We start from the raw sequence: 20734 nt of genomic DNA on the forward strand, positions 1-20734 counted from the left end.
GTCAACTACCCTGGCCAGCAAGATCTCCGGATCTGTCCCCCATTGAGCATGTTTGGGACTGGATGAAGCGTCGTCTCACGCGGTCTGCACGTCCAGCACGAACGCTGGTCCAACTGAGGCGCCAGGTGGAAATGGCATGGCAAGCCGTTCCACAGGACTACATCCAGCATCTCTACGATCGTCTCCATGGGAGAATAGCAGCCTGCATTGCTGCGAAAGGTGGATATACACTGTACTAGTGCCGACATTGTGCATGCTCTGTTGCCTGTGTCTATGTGCCTGTGGTTCTGTCAGTGTGATCATGTGATGTATCTGACCCCAGGAATGTGTCAATAAAGTTTCCCCTTCCTGGGACAATGAATTCACGGTGTTCTTATTTCAATTTCCAGGAGTGTATATATATATATATATAAAGACGATGTAACTTACCAAACAAAGCACTGGCAGGTCGACACACACACACACATATATATATATATATATATATATATATATATATATATATATATATATATATAGGGAAACATTCCACGTGGGATATATATCTAAAAACATATATATATATATATATATATATATATATATATATATATATATATATATATAGAGGGAAACATTCCACGTGGGAAAAATATATCTAAAAACAAAGATGATGTGACTTACCAAACGAAAGCGCTGGCAGGTCGATAGACACACAAACAAACACAAACATACACACAAAATTCAAGCTTTCGCAACAAACTGTTGCCTCATCAGGAAAGGGAAGGAGAGGGAAAGACGAAAGGATGTGGGTTTTAAGGGAGAGGGTAAGGAGTCATTCCAATCCTGGGTGCGGAAAGACTTACCTTGGGGGAAAAAAGGACAGGTATACACTCGCGCGCGCGCGCGCGCGCCCACACACACACACACACACACACACACACACACACACACACACACACACACACACACACACATATCCATCCGCACATACACAGCGAAAGCTTGAATTTCGTGTGTATGTTTGTGTTTGTTTGTGTGTCTATCGACCTGCCAGCACTTACCTTAGGGGGAAAAAGGACGGGTATACACTAGCACACACACACATATCCATCCGCACATACACAGACACATACACAGACACAAATGTCTGCTTGTGTCTGTGTATGTGTATGTGTATATATATAGTATGATCACTCTGTAAAAAAGACTCAAGTAGTGGTTGCACATTTAGAGATTTTACAATGTAGAAAGTAAAGCAGCCAGTCTTATGATGTTTTAATGTTGGAGCCTGAAGATTTCAGCTGTTGTTGCCAATCCCATTGTGAAAATTCAGATTATAATTGTTCCTGGATGGCCCATGATAATGTGGTTAACTTTATCTCTACCAAGATGTTCATACTGAGATTCAGAAATTCCTTACTCTACAGACCTAATATAAATTCACAAATAAAAAACCTATTCTCTATTCACCAAGAGACAGCAGGTGAAAAGTCATACAAAAGATATGGAAACACACAACTTTCGGAGCCTGTGTCTCTTTCTTCTGGATGAACAATTGAAGGGAAAGGAAAAGGAATGAAGGAAAAGGACTGGCGGGGTTTATAAAATGGGAGAGTGTTACCAAAAAGTCACCCAGAATCCTGAGTCAGGGGAGACTTACTGACAGGATGAGAAGGTAGGGAGTTCAGAAGTCATTTTAAAAGAAAATTAAAGTCATAAAATTATAAAAGATACCACTGTGGCATAAAAAATATTGCGCAGGCAACTGCCATTGTTCAACATCAACATCTAAGTAATGGAGTGCTATTGACAGGGGACATCAAATTTATTCCATATTTTTACATTTCCAGAAGGCTTTTGACACTGTTCCTGACAGTGACTTCTAATTAAAGTGCATGCCTGTGGAGTGTCATCTCACTTGTGAGACTGGATTTGTGATTTCCTGTCACAAAGGTCACAGTTCATAATAACTGATGGAAAGTCGTCGAGTAAAATAGAAGTAATATCTGGTGTTCCTTAAGGAAGTGTTATAAGTCCCCTGTTGTACATGATTTTCATAATGATTTAGGAAAAATGTGAGCAGTACTCTTAGATTGTTTGCAGCTGAAGCTGTCATTTACCATCACACAATGCCACCAGATGATCAAAACAAACTGCAAAATGATTTAGGCAAGATATCTGTTTGATACAAAAAGTGGCAGTTAACTGTAAATCTTGAAAAGTATGAAGTCTTCTACCCGAGCACTAAAAAGATCCGCTAAATTTCAGTTTCATGATAAACTGCACAAATCAAAAGGCTGTAAAGTATATTAAATACTGAGGTATTACAATTATGAATAACTTAAACTGGAACAATCACTTAAATAATGTTATGGGGAAAGCAAAGCAAAGACTGTGATTTATTGGCGGCACACTTAGAAAATGTAACAGGTCTTCTAAAGAGACTGCTTACATTACACTTGTCCTCCCTCTTCTGGAGTACTGCCGTGCACTGTGTTATCCACATCAGATAGGATTGACACAAGACATTGAAAAAGTTCAAAAAAGGGCAGTTGATTTTGTATTATCGTGAAGTAGGGGAGAGAGTACCATGGATATGAAACATGAACTGGGGTGGCAGTCACTAAAACAAAGGCATTTCTTGTTGTGGCAGGATATTCTCATGAAATTTAAATCACCAACTTTCTCCTCAGTGTAAAAATATTTTGCTGGTGCCTACCTACACAGGGAGGAAAGTGTTGCACTTCTGCAACACTTCATGTTGTCAGTTGCTTAAAATTTAGCATTTGGGTCTCAAACTCTTACACGCACTGATGTCTACCTTTTCTCGCTTGTCCAGATTGCTTTCACACAAACATGCGATATAACTGCTCTCATTGTTCCACAGCAATAATATAATGACGAAATTGAGATCAACTTCCTGTTGTCTGCCCTGGTCAGCTTCACTGGTTGCCAGATGGCCATCACTCTGTAGGTATGAGGCAAAAAGCTTTATGCTTATTGACAACTTGGAACTGGCCCTTCTGCAAAATATACTGCTCACATGTATTGTATGAGACACCTTCTTGGAGGTTCTGTTTGATACATGTGCATTAATCTTACACATTTGCGAAAAATTGATAGGCATATAGGCTCTCCTTCTCTGCAAGAAGTGCGCACATACCTGTTGAATTATGGTAGATATGATATTCTATAAAAAGACATATTCATCATGACAGAAACATAAAAATGTTTGCAGAATACTGAATGTCATCTCCTACCCTGCACCGGACAAAATTTTCTTGGACTATGTACATTAGGTTCCTTCAGCTTTTTTTTTTTAATCAGTCCATCTCATACCATTGTCCTTTGTGATGATCTCAGAGCAACAAATATCCATCATGAAAACCAAGTAGTGCTCATGCAGTTTTTGGTGATCCATTATTGTTGTTTGTAAACCATGTCCTCTCTGACTACTTTTAACGTACAATAAGAGACTGATACTATTCTGTGTCACGGCCCAAAGAGATGGTAACTGGGCCTTTGAGAGGCCAATATTTCACAAAGATTGATCTGCAGCACCCCTTAGATGATATCTCACATTAATTTAAGGTTAGCAACATTCCTCTCAGAAAGTAAAACTACCTTCTTCCGGTGGCTTACTGGTGCTCAAACCATTTTCAGTGCTACCTGGAATAATTCAATATACCTCACTAACCAACATTATGTAATCAAATGCCATCTGAAAAAAGTTGATATATCATCTTTACCTAGGGACTGGTCCAGTATATGACATGCTTGAGGTGCTCTGCATTCAAATTGATAACAATTTGCAAAACACAATTGATGGTTTTCACATTACATTGCATCAGATCACTAAGGCAACTGCCAGCTCATTCAAAGCTTTCCTCAGTTACAAATTCTTTTCATATTTGACAGCCACAGTATTTCCCAGACAGCACTTTTCCAGCATTGTGCACTTTATACTTCATCTTCCATCTGCTGAACATTTTCATCGTATCATAATTTTGATCAAAGTTGTAGAGAGGAGAATTGTGATTCTGCACTCCCTCTGGGTCCAGATCCTGGTCCTGTCTATGCCCATGGAGACAATGGTATCCTGTAGCCAATGCAATCTGATGTCTCCGGTGGCAGTGGACTAAAGCAAGGATCAACAGCTGCAGTGTAGTAGATAACATTCCTGACAATGCCGTACAGCAATATTTAGGTTCTAAGGGTTGAATCAACACTTCCTACCACGGAAGTGCTCTCAAACTCACCTCCACATTCTAAATAGCCCAGTACAATTCCACTGATCTGTTGACACTGCCTGCCTACTTATCTCCCCCAATTATCAATCTTTCCATTCCAGAGTCCTTGGAAGGGATACTGGGCACAATATTTCCCCTTCCATTTCACTACCATCATAAGACAGGCCAATATTTCACCCACTGGTTAGTTAAATAGGGGAGGAATCTGTTGTCAGTGCCAAATAAACAGACTACAAGAGCTGCATCCTGATGTATCTTCACTCACAACACGCATGATTTCATAGAGAGCGCGTCCATACAGTTCAGAGGCCTGCCTACAGATGCCACCTGGTACGGCCCCCTGGTGCACTCTGGAGAGCCCCCAAAGTAACAGTATTATTTAAATAATATTATGAAAAGGGAAGTTGTTACTCACCATATAGCAGAGATGCTGGGTCGGAGACTGTTGCAAATAAAGCTTTCAGCCATTAAGGCCTTCGTCAACAATAGACGTAGACACACATGCACACACACACGCAAAAGCAACTCACCAACACCACTGCTGTCACAGGCAACTGAAACCACTCTGCGAGCAGAAGTACCAGTGCATGATGGGAATGGCGACTGGGTGGGGGAAAGGAGGAGGTTGGGGTGGGGAGAGGGGGGGTAGTATGGTGGGGGTGGCACACAGTGAAGTGCTGCAGGTTAAGGTTAGACAGAGGCCAGCGGGGAGATGGGGAGGGTGAGAAGTAGCAGAAAAGGAGAGAAGTAAAAAGACTGAGTGTGATGGTGGAATAACGGCTGTGTAGTGCTGTAATGGGAACAGGGAAGGGGCTGAATGGGTGAGGACAGTGACTAACAAAGGTTGAGGCCAGGAGGGTTACAGGAAAATAGAATATACTGCAAGGAAAGTTCCCACCTGCATAATTCAGAAAATCTGGTATTGGTGGGAAGGTTCCATATGGCACAGGCTGTGAAGCAGTCATTGAAATGAAGAATGTCATGTTTGGCAGCATGCTCAGCAACAGGGTGGTCTACCAGGTGTTTCTTGGCCACAGTTTGTTGGTGGCCATTCATGCGGATAGACAGCTTGCTGGTTGTCATTCCTACATAGAATGCAGCACAGTGGTTGCAGCTTAGCTTGTAGATCAAATGACTGGTTTCACAGGTAGTCTTGCCTTTGATAGGATAGGTGATGTTCATGACTGGACTGGAGTATGTGGTGTTGGGAGGATGTATGGTACAAGTCTTTCATCTAGGTCTATTATAGGGGTATGAGCTATGAAGTAAGGGATTGGGAGCAGGGGTTGTGTAAGGATGAACGAGTATATTGTGTAGGTTCGGTGGATGGTGGAATAGCACTGTGGGAGGGGTGGGAAAGGATAGTGGGCAGGACATTTCCCATTTCAGGGCACGACAAAAGATAGTCAAAACCCTGGCGGAGAATGTAATTCAGTTGCTCCAGTCCTCGGGGGTACTGAGTTATGAGGGGAATGCTCCTCTGTGGCCACGCAGTGGGGCTCTGGGAGGTGGTGGGAGACAAATGTCCTGTCCATTATCCTCCCCAACACTCTCACAGTGGTATTCCACTGTCCACCAAACGTACAAAATATACTCGTCCATCCCTATACAACCCCTGCTCCCAAACTCTTACCTCATGGCTCATACCCCTGTACTAAACCTACATGGAAGACCTGTCCCATTCATTCTCCAAATCACCACCTACTGCAGTCCAGTCACAAACATCACCTATCCCATCAAAGGCAGAGCTACCTGTGAAACCAGTCATGTGATCTACAAGATAAGCTGCAACTACTGTGCTGCATTCTATGTGGGCATGTCAACCAAAAAGCTGTCTGCCACATGCATGGCCACCAACAAACTGTGGCCAAGAAACACCTGGTTGACCGCACTGTTGCTGAACACTCTGCCAAACATGACACCCCTCATTTCAATGACTGCTTCATGGCCTATTCCATATATATCATTCCCACCAACACCAATTTTATGAACTGTGCCGTTGGGAACTTTTCCTACAATACATCCTACATACCTGTAAGCCTCCTGGCCTCAACCTTTGTTAGTCAGTCCTTACCCATCCAGCCCCTTCCCTGTTCCCATTGCAGCACTACATAACTGTCATTCCACCATCACACTGAGTCTTTTTACTTCTCTCCTTTTTGGTACTTCCTCCCCTCCCCACTTCTCCCCTGCCAACCATCTAACCTGCAGCACTTCGCTGTCTACCATCCCCACCATACTATCCCTCCTCCTCCCCGCCACAGCTTCCTCCTTAACCACACCCAGTCACCACTCCCATCACACACTGGTGCTGCTGCTCTCAGTGTGGTTTCAGTTGCCTGAGACTGCAGTTGTGTGTGTGTGTGTGTGTGTGTGTGTGTGTGTGTGTGTGTGTGTGTGTGTGTGTGTGTTTTTGTCTACGTTTATTGTTGATGAAGGCCTTAATGGCTGAAAGCTTTATTTGTGGCAGTCGTTTTGTTGTGCCTATCTGCGACTCAGTGCTATTTGGTGAGTAGCAAATTTCCTATTAATAATATTGTTACATTCCATCCTGGATTTTCCACTGTTTGATTATTACTTAAATGATCACAAAGAAGTGCTTTGCCTATTCTTCACGCTGTATTAAAGCTGTCCAGTCAATGTGTTCAGTGAAATGCACAACATATATCTTACCTGTTGCTTTACAAAGTACTATGTTCCGTACATTATGTTTGTTCTTGCTATAACAAACTGGGCAACGAGTAAGGGTTATATTTTCTCTGCATGTTTGAGTCAGTGCTAAGTCACTCAACAAACATTGTCATGGAAGAAATAATCCAACATCTCATTGCCCTGCAGTAAGTTTTCACAGAACAACCACCATCAATAAAGTGTTATCTGTGTGTTTGTGGCAGGTTACTCTATCGTCAGTGCAACCATCACCTTTCCGGCATGTGACCATCACCCTTTCTGGCATATAGTGAATCAGCTCAAAATTGTAACCCATATAAGATGCAGTTACACCAACATTTCCAGGATTTTCGCAGGGGTGATGCAAATTTATATAGGGCTTTCTTTCTTTCCTGGCTTCCACCACTCATGTCAGTAATTGTGGCATGTGTAGAATTTTACCATTGTTAGAAACACTGACATCAATCTTACAAAGTTTGGGCTGCAGAATTACATTGGTTGAGCCACCATTGTAAATTTCTTACTAGTACCCATCACGAATACTATGCTCATGACATGGTGCCTGATGTTGTTGTTTGTCAGGGCCTGGACAGGAAAGTCTGTGAAAAAGCACTTTAATGTGAGAATCCAATACTTACAGATGTGCTCAACATAGCACAGTCCTATGAGGTGTCAGGGTCACAGGCAATCAGATTGCTGCATGGGGAGAGGTATCAGAAGTTGCTCAGTCAACCCTGTTTGGCACACTGCAAGTGTTCAGGGTGACAGGGAAGCTGTTGTAGCAGTAGAACCTTCAACTGAGCATAGCATGAGGCACCATTGGTTATGGCCACAGCAGCAACAGGCCGTATCAAAAGAGCAGTGTGTGCTCCCCCCCATGTGTCTTGCACATACTGCTTGAACCAACGTGAACGTGCTGCATGCCCCAAGCATTGGGTGGTTTGAAACAAGAGTCAAAAGAAAGGCCACACTACATCGGTGTGGGTAACTCCTCTTGAAACATGGCAGAGACAGTAGTACCGATGGATATACAGTGGTTGTATAGAAAGTAATGAGACTGATTTTTTGCTGACGCGCAGCGTGTACTCGCCTGGGGGCTGGAGGGATTGGTGGTGTAGGGTGTCTGGCCGAAGACGCATGGCATGCCGGTCGCCTGCAGGCCCTATCTCGGCAGCATTGTGTGCTGAGTCAACACGTCACAAATTCAATGATCGTGGCACACCATTAAGAAATGTTATGCCATCAATTTTTGTGTGAAACTAGGAAAATCAGGTATAGAAACGTTGGATATGTGTCGGCAAGCCAATTGCAATTATTGCCTGTCAAAGGCTCAAGTTTTCAGGTGGATGAAGAGCTTTAAAGAGGACTGGGACAGCGTTGAGGATGAGGACCACTCTGCACACCCGTCAAACAGCAAAACTGACGTAAACATCAACCATGTTCACGTTTTATTGGACGCTGATCGTTAGATGAGTGTCAGAATGATAGCAGGCGACCTCAGACTTGATAAAATGACAGTGCACATCATCACTAAAGAATTGTTGATGAGGAAGATCTGTGCCAAGGTGGACCTGAAGTTTTTGTCAGACATTCAAAAGCAAGCATGTGTGGACGCCTGCCAAGACAATCTCCAAAGCCCTGAAGCTGATCCAGAAGTTTTAGATAACATTATCACTGGAGACAAAACCTAGGTGTTTCAGTATGACCCGGAGACAAAGCGTACAAGTGTCGAATGGCACACCGCAGCATCACCACATCCAAAGAAGGCTTGCATGACCAAATCGTAGGTTAAAGCATTGCAGATTGTGTTTTTCTATGTCAGAGGTGCAGTTCATCATGAGTTTGTGTCCCAATGCTATACTGTCAACTGTGCTTTTTATTGTGAAGTGCTCAAGAGACTGAAAGCAAGGTTCCATCGCATGAGACAGCCATCACTGATGATTGGAAGCTGCATCATGACAATGTGCCAAGTCACATCGGCTTCATGGCGACCAGCTTCCTGGCCAAGAAAGGGATTCCAATGATTCCCTAGCCCCTCTACAGTCTTGATGTGGCCCCACCAGACATTTTTTGTTCCCCAAACTAAAACCTTCTCTGAAAGTACACCATTATGGGACCCTAGAGGAGGTCCAAACTACCACGATGAGGGCTTTGAAGGCCATCCCAGACTCAGCATTCGCGGCAGCTTTTGAAGCATGGAAATCTCACATGCAGCAAGTTGTTGATTCTCAAGGGTCATACATTGAAGAGTATTATGTGGTTGTGGTGATATCCACAATAAATTTTTATTCACAAGCTAAGTCTCATTACGTTTTACACAAACACTGTAAACTATATCTCTACAATGACTGTTTCCCTGAATGCATTGTTTATTGACTTGCATGTGTTTAATTAACTGCTAAAAATGCAAGTGAACACAGGAACTGCAGTGCCTTTAGTAAACATGCAAACACATGTGGACTTAGCCTCCCCTCCCCAGCCCTCACACAGGCTTCACCGAAGTTGGTTAGCGACAATAAACAGCAGATTCCAATCCTAGATCAGTTCTCTGCTCCTGTCTCCTACAGATCTGTTTTTTGCCTCTCATCTTCCTTATTGTGGATCATTTCCATACTGCAGACCTGTTCAGGTTAGATGCATTTAACACTTTCAGTTTCTGCATTGCCGATAATGTAAATTTAGTGTCAGATGAAGTTCCGTATCAGCAACTGGAGTCCCTCTGCTCTAAGTTTTCATCTCTGTTTTCCCTGGCTAGTTTGTGCAACCAGTTTTCAGGCTAAAATTACCAGGCAAGAGCATGACAGGTGTCTGCTGGATTGTGCAACTCTGTCAAGGTTGAATGACTATTTTTGACATCGCTCAATACCATTTGGCCTATTTCTTCCAGTGGAAGCCAATGGGTAAGCTTTGTCTCTGTGGTGACTTCAGTGTCATGATTAATGTATGGTCCATGATAGATTACATATCCTTTGCCCCACTCTGACCAGTTGCTTGCAAAATTGTCAGGTGGCCACTACTTTTCCAAAACTAATTTGTTGGACGGTTACCTCCAGCTTCCCTTGGATGAGGACATTACACACCTTCTTGTTGCCAACACGCCTTTTGGCCTATACCAGTTTCAATGCTTGCCTTTTAGCGTCATTAGCACACATTCAATTTTTCAGAATTTTGTAGAACAGCTGACAGCTTCGGCATATGGCTGCATCAATTACCTCGACAATACCATTGTTTCAGTTTCTTCCACTGAAGACCAACTTAGCACTCTCTGATCTTTGTTTTCTGTTTTGCAGTCTGCGGGTCTCATTTGCAATCTTGCGAAATATGAATATTTTCAGCCATTAATTGAGTACCTAGGTTTTGAGGTTTCTTGCACAGGGGTCAAGCCATTGCATCTCTGTGTTGACACAATTGTGGCTTTACCAAGGCCGACCTCTATTAAGGAACTGAAGGTGTTTCTGGGTAAAGTTGCATACTACCATAAGTTTTTACTAGAGCACATGCACTGTTGTTCAGTCAGTTCATGTGCTTTTGTGTAAAAATGTGCCTTTTTTTTCTTCTCCCTAACTTGTGACCAACCATTTGCTTTGCACAAATCTAAGCTTCAATCTGCTCCCTGGCTACTTTCCAGCCGGGTCAGCATCTCATGTTGGTTACAAATGCCCCTCAGCAAATCTCGGCGCAGTGTTAGAGCACAAACACACGGATGCATCTGAGCGACCCATTGCTTATGCTTCCATGTCTTTAGCTCCTGCTCAGCAACAATATTCTCAGTCTGAAACAGAGGCTTTAGCAATCGTGTCTGCCCTCAACAAATTTCACTTCATCTCGTACGAGTCTAAGTTCTACTTAATCATGGATCACAAGCTGTAACCTTTCGCCTTTCACGCCAGACAGGACAACACATCGTTTGCAGTGGTGGGCTCTCTTCCTCTTCCATTACCATTATCAGATCCATTACCAGCTGACAGAACAACACGCAAATGCCGATCAAGCCAGATCCAGCATTCAGTCAGAATGAGTTGCTTTGTTTCTATTTATATACTGATAACCAGAACATGGTCAATAGTTTACCTACCACTAGTGCCACAATACCACAAGGCGTCACCTTGGATGCTGTATTTAATCAGCTCCTGTCTTTTGTGCTGTATGATTGGCCGGTAAAACCTCCAGGCCTCACACATGGGGATGCTCCATCCCTGTGAGAAGGGAAAGTGTATGAATCTGTTGGAAGACTTTGAAATCTTCTGCCATCAAGCATCATCTCATACGACACTGTTTAATGAACAGATGGACATGAGAAGCTCCATGCTTTGGGAACTGTTTAAAAATCATTGAGATTTTGGTACAATAAATCCAGACTAATGATAAATGCAGTGGTGGATACAAAATTAGTTCCAGTTATGAGATTTTCCTTGTTTGAAAAGTAAATGTTGGAAATGTCACTGCTTGCTGCTGATATTTGGCTGATTCGAAACACAGCTAACAATGAGCTGGTTCTCAAACAAACAGCACAGGCCACTGGGCTAGGGATTAAAAGGCATAGTTCGTGCCTCGGATTCCTTGCGTAATTACTTCTTCCTCCAGCACTGCCCTTCTATGTGTGACGGGGTTCTTTTGTTAGCTACAGAGGACACTGCTCCCCTGGTTGTGATTCCTGCTTCCTTACATCGTAACGTACTGTGCCATCTGCATGTCAGCCATTGGGGGACTTCTGGCACCAAAGCTTTGGCCCACCAGCATGTGTACGAGCTGGGCACTGATGAGGACATTACATGACTTCCCACCGCTTGCACTCACAGTGTTCAGCAACAGGCAGCCCCGCAGTCGCAGTGCCCGTGGGAGTGTCTACATACTGATTTTGCTAGACCCTTGCTAAATTGGTATCGGCTCATTATAGTGGACGCCTATTCCAAGTTTCCCTACATGGTGCATTATCTGTCCACGTCTGCAGCAGCCATTATTTTGGCCCAGTCTAAGATTTTTGCAATTGAGGGATTTCTGTATACTGTGGTTACCAATACAGACCCCCTGTTTGTTTCTTGACAATTTGCCTCTTTTTGTTATGCTAGTGGTGCTTGTCATCACACAGCTCCCCCATTTTTTCTCACTCTAATGGTCAGGCTGAATGCACCGTTCAGACTTTTGAAACTGAGATGGAGAAGTGTGTATCTGGCAGGTCCCCTGAAGCTGCTGTAGACTGTTTTCTGAGGTTGTGCCATTTCACTCCAATGAGGAACATGAGCCGAGCAGAGCTGCTACATGAACACCAACCACAGACATTCCTTCACCTGCTGCATCTGACACTGCACCTGCCGGTGTCACCAGCTCTGCAAAGGTTTCGGCTGGGTGCACCTGACTGGGCTGCCTGTTTGGGTCGCCATCTGAACTGGGTTTTGATGTCATCGAACATTGCTGGGGTGAGCACAGTGCATTTGTCCATGCTCCTGACTGGCGGGTGTCCCGTCACTTCAACCAGCTGCGTCCAAGCATGGTGGGGCCTGTTCTGGAAGGCCCACCACGTCCCCTGCCCCCGCCACCACTGATGCCTGTTCCTGAGTTGCAGATGGCCCAGGTCGCAACACAGAGGGGTTGCTGCGTGGCAGACCACTGTCTATGGCTCCACTCCTTGACTGCTGCTGCTGGTGCAGCCCCAGCTGCACCTGACGCTAACGCCACCTCCATTGCTGGTTCCTGTGAGGCCACTGTCTCTGATGCAAATGCTGGCACCTCTACAAGGATATAACTATGGAGAAACTATCCCCAATCCTGCCATATGGCCTATCATGAGAGGGGCGACGGGGCACCAACCCACCCCCTCATCACTAATACCCCTACTCACCAGTGTCTGCCCACCACAAGCTGCAGCAGCCACCATCTTAGGGCAATGAAACAACTTCAGCACCACCGATGGTGTTTTCCATGACTCAAATCTCAGTGCCTTGTACATCAGTGGTGGTTTTGGAACAGTTGAACATCAGAAAAAGAAGAGAAAGGAGTCTATTACTTGGAATGCAAGCATTTTGTCACTACACAAGAGATCCGAATGAGTAGGTGGAGGTATGAGGAACGACATGTTAATTTCTGTGTTGGTTAGCCTTTCAATGCATTATGTCTAATTCTGATGTTTTTGAAATGTTGGAAGTATCTGCAAGCTCCTTATAGATGTTTATGATTCCTACACACACACACACACACACACACACACACACACACACACACACAGTGGGTGGAAGTATTCAGTCTAAATACATAAGGTTTATGATTGGCAAATATAAACACAGTTCATCTGTGAGTATTAGTACAGTTACATTCATTTGCCTCTTTACATGTTTGAGGGTAAAAGGTAAATTTTAACTTGATGACTAATATAGTCATCAAACCTAGAATTTCAAGAAGAGAGACTCTTGTCTATTTTATGTTTCTTATTGTTTCATGTATGCATATCGAATAAATGTAACACACAACAACAGGAATAAAATAACATCAAGCATCTATAAATTGATAAAAAGATCTTTTAAATATTGCTACCAGTCACATTTTTTTTACTTACTTAAATTTTTTAATAAAGCAACATGTTTCATAGTGCAAATCTTATCTTTAGGTTACAATGGTTATACAAAAAACATTTTTAAAAAGTAGATATAGATGTTTGATTGTTCTTTATATTCCCGATATATTATGTGGCCATATTGCAAAGTGAAAGAAAGATAACCTTCTATGATTAACTGTTGGTTGCTGTTCACATAATTTTGTTTGAAACAATCACTCACTTTGTTCATATGAAATGGCTACTTTCTTGTGATGTGTTCAGTACATCCACTGTTATGGCTTTTTGGATCTTGTCAACCACTGTTTATAAACTTGCCAAGGACACTTAAAATATGTCATCATGAGAGTTGACTGTTGTGAGATGTTTTAAGTATCCTCTGTAAGCTTACAAATAGTGGTTAACAAGATCCCAGGAGCTAGAGCAGCAGATGTAACTGAACACACTACAAGAAGACAGAGCTGTCATATGAACAAACTGAAAGATTACTTTTTTAAGAAAGCTATGTGAGCAGCATACCAACAAATAATTATATTACGTTCTCTTTATCTTTCTCTACAGGATACCACAGTATGCTCAAAGACTGTAAAGAACAGTACATACTTTTAACAAATGGTTTTGAATTGCTATTGTAACCTAAAGATGAGATTTGTACTTTTAAACATGTTGATTTATTAAAAAATTTAAGTAATTCAACAGAAACTGTAACTGGTAGTGGTCTCCAAAAACCTTTTTCATATTTTTGAAATTGTGGTGGTCAATTAACAGTCAGTGTGGCTTTAAATTCATAACCTTGTTGTTAAAATACTAAATGTATTATCATTTTTAGTTAATTCATATGCACAAAACAGAAAAAAAATAATTTTAACTTGAGTCAAAAAGTATACCACAATAAATCTCAGCAGGTAGTGAAGCGAAGCATACTTACTTTTTGTCCATGATAAAGCCCTCCACTCTGTGGAGATCTTTGGATAACCACCCTGCTGGCTTGAAAGTTAAAATTGCACGATGACCTACGAAAATGAAAATACTTAAATAAGAAATACAGAAATATTTCAACAAATACTGCATTTATGTTTCTACAGAAGTTTTTGTTCTACAAAGAGAACAGTATATCATAAACAACAACAGTAAAACAACAGATGAACAATGTCAGATAAATGGAAAATGAAACTTCCTGGCAGTTAAAACTGTGTGCCAGATTGGGAATCAAACATGAGATCTTTGCCTTTTATGGGCATGTGTTCTACCAACTGAGCTATACAAGCATGACTTGATCCACCCTCACAACTCTCCTTCCAAACTACACAGAATTTCTCCTGTATACCTTGTGGGACTTGCATTCTTGCAAAAAAGGATATTGCATAGACATGGCTTAGCCACAGCCTGGGGGATTGTTTCCAGAATGAATTTTCACTCTGAGTGGAGTGTGCACTGATTTGAAACTTCCTGGCAGACTAATGATGGTCAAGTGTCCAATCAATTGTTTCTTATTGTCTGAACTTAAAGATACCAATATTGTTATGGAATGGAGGGTGTGTGGAGGATGGGAAGAAGCAATCTGAACATTCCCACTGGTGAGAAAGCTGCTATGGCTTGGACAGAATGCATTATTCATGGTTGCTAAAAGTGATACGGTGATCATGTCGCACTGCATTCATAAAACTCACAGTATGATAAAATATGTACAAAGTGCAAAGAGATACCGAATGCGAGAAGTATTAGCACTTTTATCCATTTCATAATGATTGACCCCTGACTTTGAGCTCATATTCTGGTCACAATGCATTACAAACATTAATATGTCACACCTTACCAGAATCATGGAAATCTCTCCTTTTTTTGTATGAATATTACATCTTAGTTAAAAAGGGGACGACATACATGGTGATATTTAAGAGAAACTGGGCTGCTTCTAGCTTCTTTTTACAAGTGTCAACTTCAAGGACAAATAATTATAAAAATCAGACTGTAATTAGGTGAAAAATTTTCTTTGCATAGTTTAAAGATACAACCTTCTTCTATTCAGGCGCAGATTTTCATTATTTCATTGTTATAATGTCAAATGCAAGATGTTGCAGTTGAGCTTACCATTGCAGTTATGGTGAAGGAGAAGACACTGGTGTTAATCTTGAACTTTTGTTGGTTGCATCATATGTTTTTACTAATGAATACTCCTGGGGTTTGTTACTTAAGAGTTTGTAAAGCAATTGTGTTAGTAGCTGCAATATATGTGAAGCTGTGGTGGAGCGTAGTTGTCACACCAGTGCGCCGCCACTGTTGTAATGTACCATAAGCGTTTGTTCATCTATGAAGAACAGGAACTTCATAGGCGCATTCCAGTACAGGATTGCCACATTCAGTTTTGTGAGTAGAGGGAAATAATATGGGAAATTGAAAATAAATGCCTAATATACAAGCAGCTCACAATAAATGAACGTTTGTTTGTACAGCACATTTCAACAGTAAATGAAAAAGTTGATTAGCTTGAATAAATTTTGCAGTAAAGAATGATGACTGAAATAAAACCTACCTTAATCACTTTCACTGCTGGTGGAAGTCTTGCTGCTGCTACTGCAGACATGACTTGGATCAGCAATGATCCTATTGCTATGTCAAGACAGTGTGCTCTTTGTGTGTAACTGTTTTCTAGTTTGTGTACATGGCTCATTGAATTCCTCCAGACACTTTTGGGAACATTTTCCAGAGTGGAGCAACATAACTATAAAGTATTATTTATTTTAAAATTCTTGTTCTTCTTTGCTACCTTGTCCTTGACAAATGCCCAAAAAAAGTTCAATGGTGTTCAATTTGCAGTGCACTACAGGCAAACACAGAAGTTTAATTTTGCTGTCCACTGATTACAAAATACTCTCTAAGACAAGCTGTTCCAACCGAGCTCCAGGGAGACGGAGCGCTCACTGCGGCAGCTCGGAGCCCACGTGGAGGGGGAAAGCGAACTCACTGCCCCCTGGCCGCATGCAGCCGCAACTGATGCAATAATCCGTGTTCGATGACAGCTATGACTAGGGGCGGGAGCCCTGTACCTCTATTGGAGGATGATACCTTTCTATTAATTGAGAGGGAAGTCAAAGTATTTAATTCTGGGAAGAGCTACAATATACGACGACATTATACATGTCTTCATGCAGCGCACAGGTAGAAGGTGTTGCACGCAGAGGACTGGTAGCCAGGCTTAAGAACGACATACCAGGAGACGTAAGTTTAAAAACGGTTTCGTAATACGGAGGGTATCAAAACATGCATCATAGTTCGTGTTCTGTAATGCGTTTATAATTTTCAAGTGAATGAGAGTGGAGAAACACTACTGAATCTGCAATTCGAGCAAGCTACAGGGTCGCTCACATCATTGGGATGAGTGGCAAGCCGTTTTCGGTGGGACCACTCGTAAAATCGTGCATGGCAGCAGTTGCAGAATGTTTGTTTCCAAGGGAGGTGCAGGCAATTGAAGGGGTTTGCCTGTCGAAGCAAACAATGTCTCGTCGAATCCTGGACATGGCAGCGGATTTAGAGACACAGCTCAGGAAAAAGGTGGAGAGCTTTGTTGCATTTTCACTAGCGCCTGATGAAAGCACCGACATATCGGACTGTGCTCAGCTTGCAGTCTTTGTGCGTGGTGTCGACATGGAGCTGCAAGTAACTGAAGAACTCTTGGATGTGGTACCACTCGATTACACCGCAACAGGACATGACATTTTTAAGCTGTTTGTGAATCAGTGGAAAATATGAATTTGCAGTGGGATAAGCTCCATTCTGTAGCGACAGACGGTGCACCACAAATGATCGGGCGTCACCTAGGTTTTGCTTCTCGTCTGAAAAATAAACTCAGGGATGAATTCGGGAAAGACATTTTGACTCTTCACTGTTTTATTTACCAAGAGGCACTGTGTGCTGAAACAGTACAGCTAGGTGGCGTAATGAAAGATGTCGTGAAGTTTGTGAATTTTTTGCGGCGTCACGGTATGAATCATCACCAATTCAAAGGATTCCTGAAAGATATGGAAGCGGAGTATGGAGATATACCTTACCACAGTACAGTACAGTGGCTGAGTCGGGGAAAAGTTCTTGATGTTTTCTTTGCCATTCGTGAGGAAATATCCCCTTTTTCTCGAAATGAAAGGGGAAGAAATGCGTTGTCTGAAAGATATAAAATGGATATCAGACCTGGCGTTCCTAGCTGACATAACTATGCATCTGAATAATATAAGTCTGTCATTGCAGGGCAAAAGGCAGCTAATCGCTGACATGCACGACCAGATCAAGCGTTCATGGAAAAGTTACGTTCATTTGAGAGGCAGATGAGTAATGGACATTTAACATTCTTCAATCGTCTTGCTTCTTTAAAACTACCTGAGGGTACTACTTTCGGCGATTACCAAGCAAAGTTAAAGCAGCTCATCGCGTCGTTTGATCATGATTCCGAGACCTCACTAGTTTGGAAATGGAACTTAAGGTGTTCAGCGCTCTTTTTTCAGTTTCCTCTGATGACTTGTCATCGTCACTTCCATTTGAGATTATTGATTTGCCAAATTCAACTTTGTTGAAAGAGAGGTACTACAACACGATGGTATCATTCATTACACCAAAAAACATTTCCCAAGCTTCACAACAATGCCGCTCAGATCATGTGCATGTTCGGATCTACGTGCTGTTGTGAGCAGCTTTTTTCAGCAATGAAAAGAGTAAAAAGTAAGGAATGATCGTTTCTTCGGGATGCAACAATGAAGGCCATCCTCTGCATTAACGCTGGAACACTTTGACGCCTGATATTTCCGATCTTGTAATGAAAAGAAAATTTCAAGCTACAGAGGCCCAATAAATTTAGTATGCAATTTCTTGTACAATAGTTGTTTCTTATTTATTTTCTGAACATCATATTTCCTGGTGTATCATGCCACCACGTCTTAGCAGCTAAGAGTAAGAGGTTGTCGATCTTGTAAGGCGCAGCTGGCACATCAAAACGCTTGCCTCGCCGCCTGCCTCAGCCAGCCGTGCCACGTGCTGGCCCACTTGAATGGTCACAGCGAGCGACACGGCTCCCTGGAGCAGGGAGCGCTCCGCGGCTCACAACGGAGCCGACGAGCTGGAACAGCCTGCTCTAAAAGGTACTCCTGTGTCCTGAAGTGCAGTTGATGTGTTCCAGTAGCACAGCTTTAGTAAATTCCTCAGATGATGTGGCACTAGATACAAGCTCTGCATTATAGCTTTCCATCCATTCAATAATAAAATCCTTTCTCAATTTCATAGGTGAATTTCGTGATACTGAATTTATCATCGTGTGATATGGAGCTTGATGTAAAACAATCACAGATCTGTTTGGTGGATTTTCGAGAATGCTCCTAAACTAGTCTTCATAGGGTCTGGCATTCATTTCAGAATGATAATCTGTACCTCTTTCACGACAAATAAAATAAGCTAGTATTTTGCAGGAACCTATCTTTGTTCCCAATGTAGCACATTATAATCCTTTTCCAAGAACTGGGCAGTGTTTGAATTCCTCCTTTTGCAGCCATTTGGCTCCTAAACACTTTCTCCAAGTTAATTGTGTACATTTTCTGATGCATGAGGCAGTTTTTGTTCCTGGCAACCAAATTTTCTGGAATGATTTGCACCACGCCAACTCTCATCAATGTAATAAATAGTCCCTCCAGTGTTGTTCAAGTGTCTTATCTCATTCAAGAACTTGTCTCTTTTTGTGTTTTTCCATCAGCACAGGTTTTTTGTTGAACTTTTTGAATCTGAAGCCCAATTTTTGAATAGCACACCAAAGGGTAATTTCACCCATATCAGGAAAATCTTCCACTTCAGTCTTCAACTTTTCCAATGCTGCTGCCAATGTTGGAAACTGCTGCTTTTCCACATAGAAGTCATGGATTTTTCTTCTTGTGACTACCTGTGTAAACTCATCCGATGCAAATTTCTGTCTTCTGCCAGAACTCTTTTTTGGTGATACAAGTCATGAAGTTTCTCTATATTCTCTTGAAATTTGCTTCACTGTACTTGCACAAATACCAAGACATTCGGAAGTTCTCTTTACTGGCTGTGATATGGAACTGCTCACTCCCTGTTCTTTTTCAGCCTCAAATAAGCACATTCACTGATCACCATAGCCTTCTCACAGCTCCATAAATGATGCATGGTTTCACACAAGTACAAGGCAACTAATTATATTATGAGCACTGTCTCACACAAATACACAACAACAAATAGGAGCACAGTTGTTTCCTATCTGACGGGAAGTTGTGATGTAAATACTACAATAATGAACAATGAAGTGGAAATACTGTTCAGAGGTCCAGTAACATATCACAATCAAGTACACAGTGCATAGCAATGCAAAAGCAAATAAATTAAATATTATGTTAATGCTTTATATAGATTTATGCGCATAAAAACATAACAGCTATGAAAGGCAACAACAGAGCTTGCATTTACACTTTTCGTCTTGTTAATGTGAATCACCATTTCCACAATTTCATTAAGCTATAACACATCAATGTATGTCATGCGATGTGACAGGAAAACTCAAAGTCAGGGGTCAATCATTATGAAATGGATAATAGTGTAGACCTTGCAAAATACTGTTTAGAGTTACCAGACTTTAGTGAGTTTCAGTCAGCTAAATAGGACTGTACAGGCATATCAGATGCCTGGTGTCAGGACAAGCAAGACATGTATCCAGGTGGACAGTATAATAATGTCTGGAGTGGTATGGACTATCAGCTCAGTGACCAGTGTTGCATCTCCCACTTACAGTACAGCAGAAAGAGGCATGGCGACAGTAGTGTGCCCATTGGCAATACAGGACACAAGAGTGACATTACATTATCTTTCCAGAAGAGTCTCAGTTCTGCATTTGGCACTGGGATGAATATATCCTTATGTGGAGCCTTCAAGGACAATGAATGTTGCCACCTCTGGTTTGCATAGCCAGTAATTTGGACAGCAGGCATTACAGTTCTGACATGTTATGACCGGTGGCTATGCCCTATGTTTGAGTTGTCCATAATGTTATCTTTCAACACAGTAACGTAAGACTGCATGTTGCTTGTGCTGACCCGACCTATCTTGATACAGTCTGCTCAAAATTCTTTCAGAATTTATTTGGGGTAAGCCAAACCAGCATTAACAACATATCAAAAGCTGTTAAGAATGGTGACGGTGTTCAAGAAAAGAGAGGTGGCTACAGAAAGAATGCTCTGGTGCAAAAAGAGAAAAGATGACTGCATTTATTTCTCATTTAACCAAGGGAATCACATTACAG

General features: G+C 42.0%; 1 protein-coding gene across 1 annotated transcript in view; it reads right to left on the reverse strand.

Moving 5' to 3' along the window:
* LOC126194829 (oxysterol-binding protein-related protein 1-like) overlaps positions 1-20734 on the reverse strand; it is a 424899-nt gene that overhangs the window by 50310 nt on the left and 353855 nt on the right. Inside the window, exon 18 of the mRNA XM_049933164.1 lies at positions 14378-14462. Within this exon, the coding sequence (XP_049789121.1) occupies positions 14378-14462 (85 nt within the window). The remainder of the gene's footprint in view (positions 1-14377; positions 14463-20734) is intronic.

Source organism: Schistocerca nitens, chromosome 1 (genome assembly GCF_023898315.1).
Source record: "Schistocerca nitens isolate TAMUIC-IGC-003100 chromosome 1, iqSchNite1.1, whole genome shotgun sequence".
Taxonomy (NCBI): domain Eukaryota; kingdom Metazoa; phylum Arthropoda; class Insecta; order Orthoptera; family Acrididae; genus Schistocerca; species Schistocerca nitens.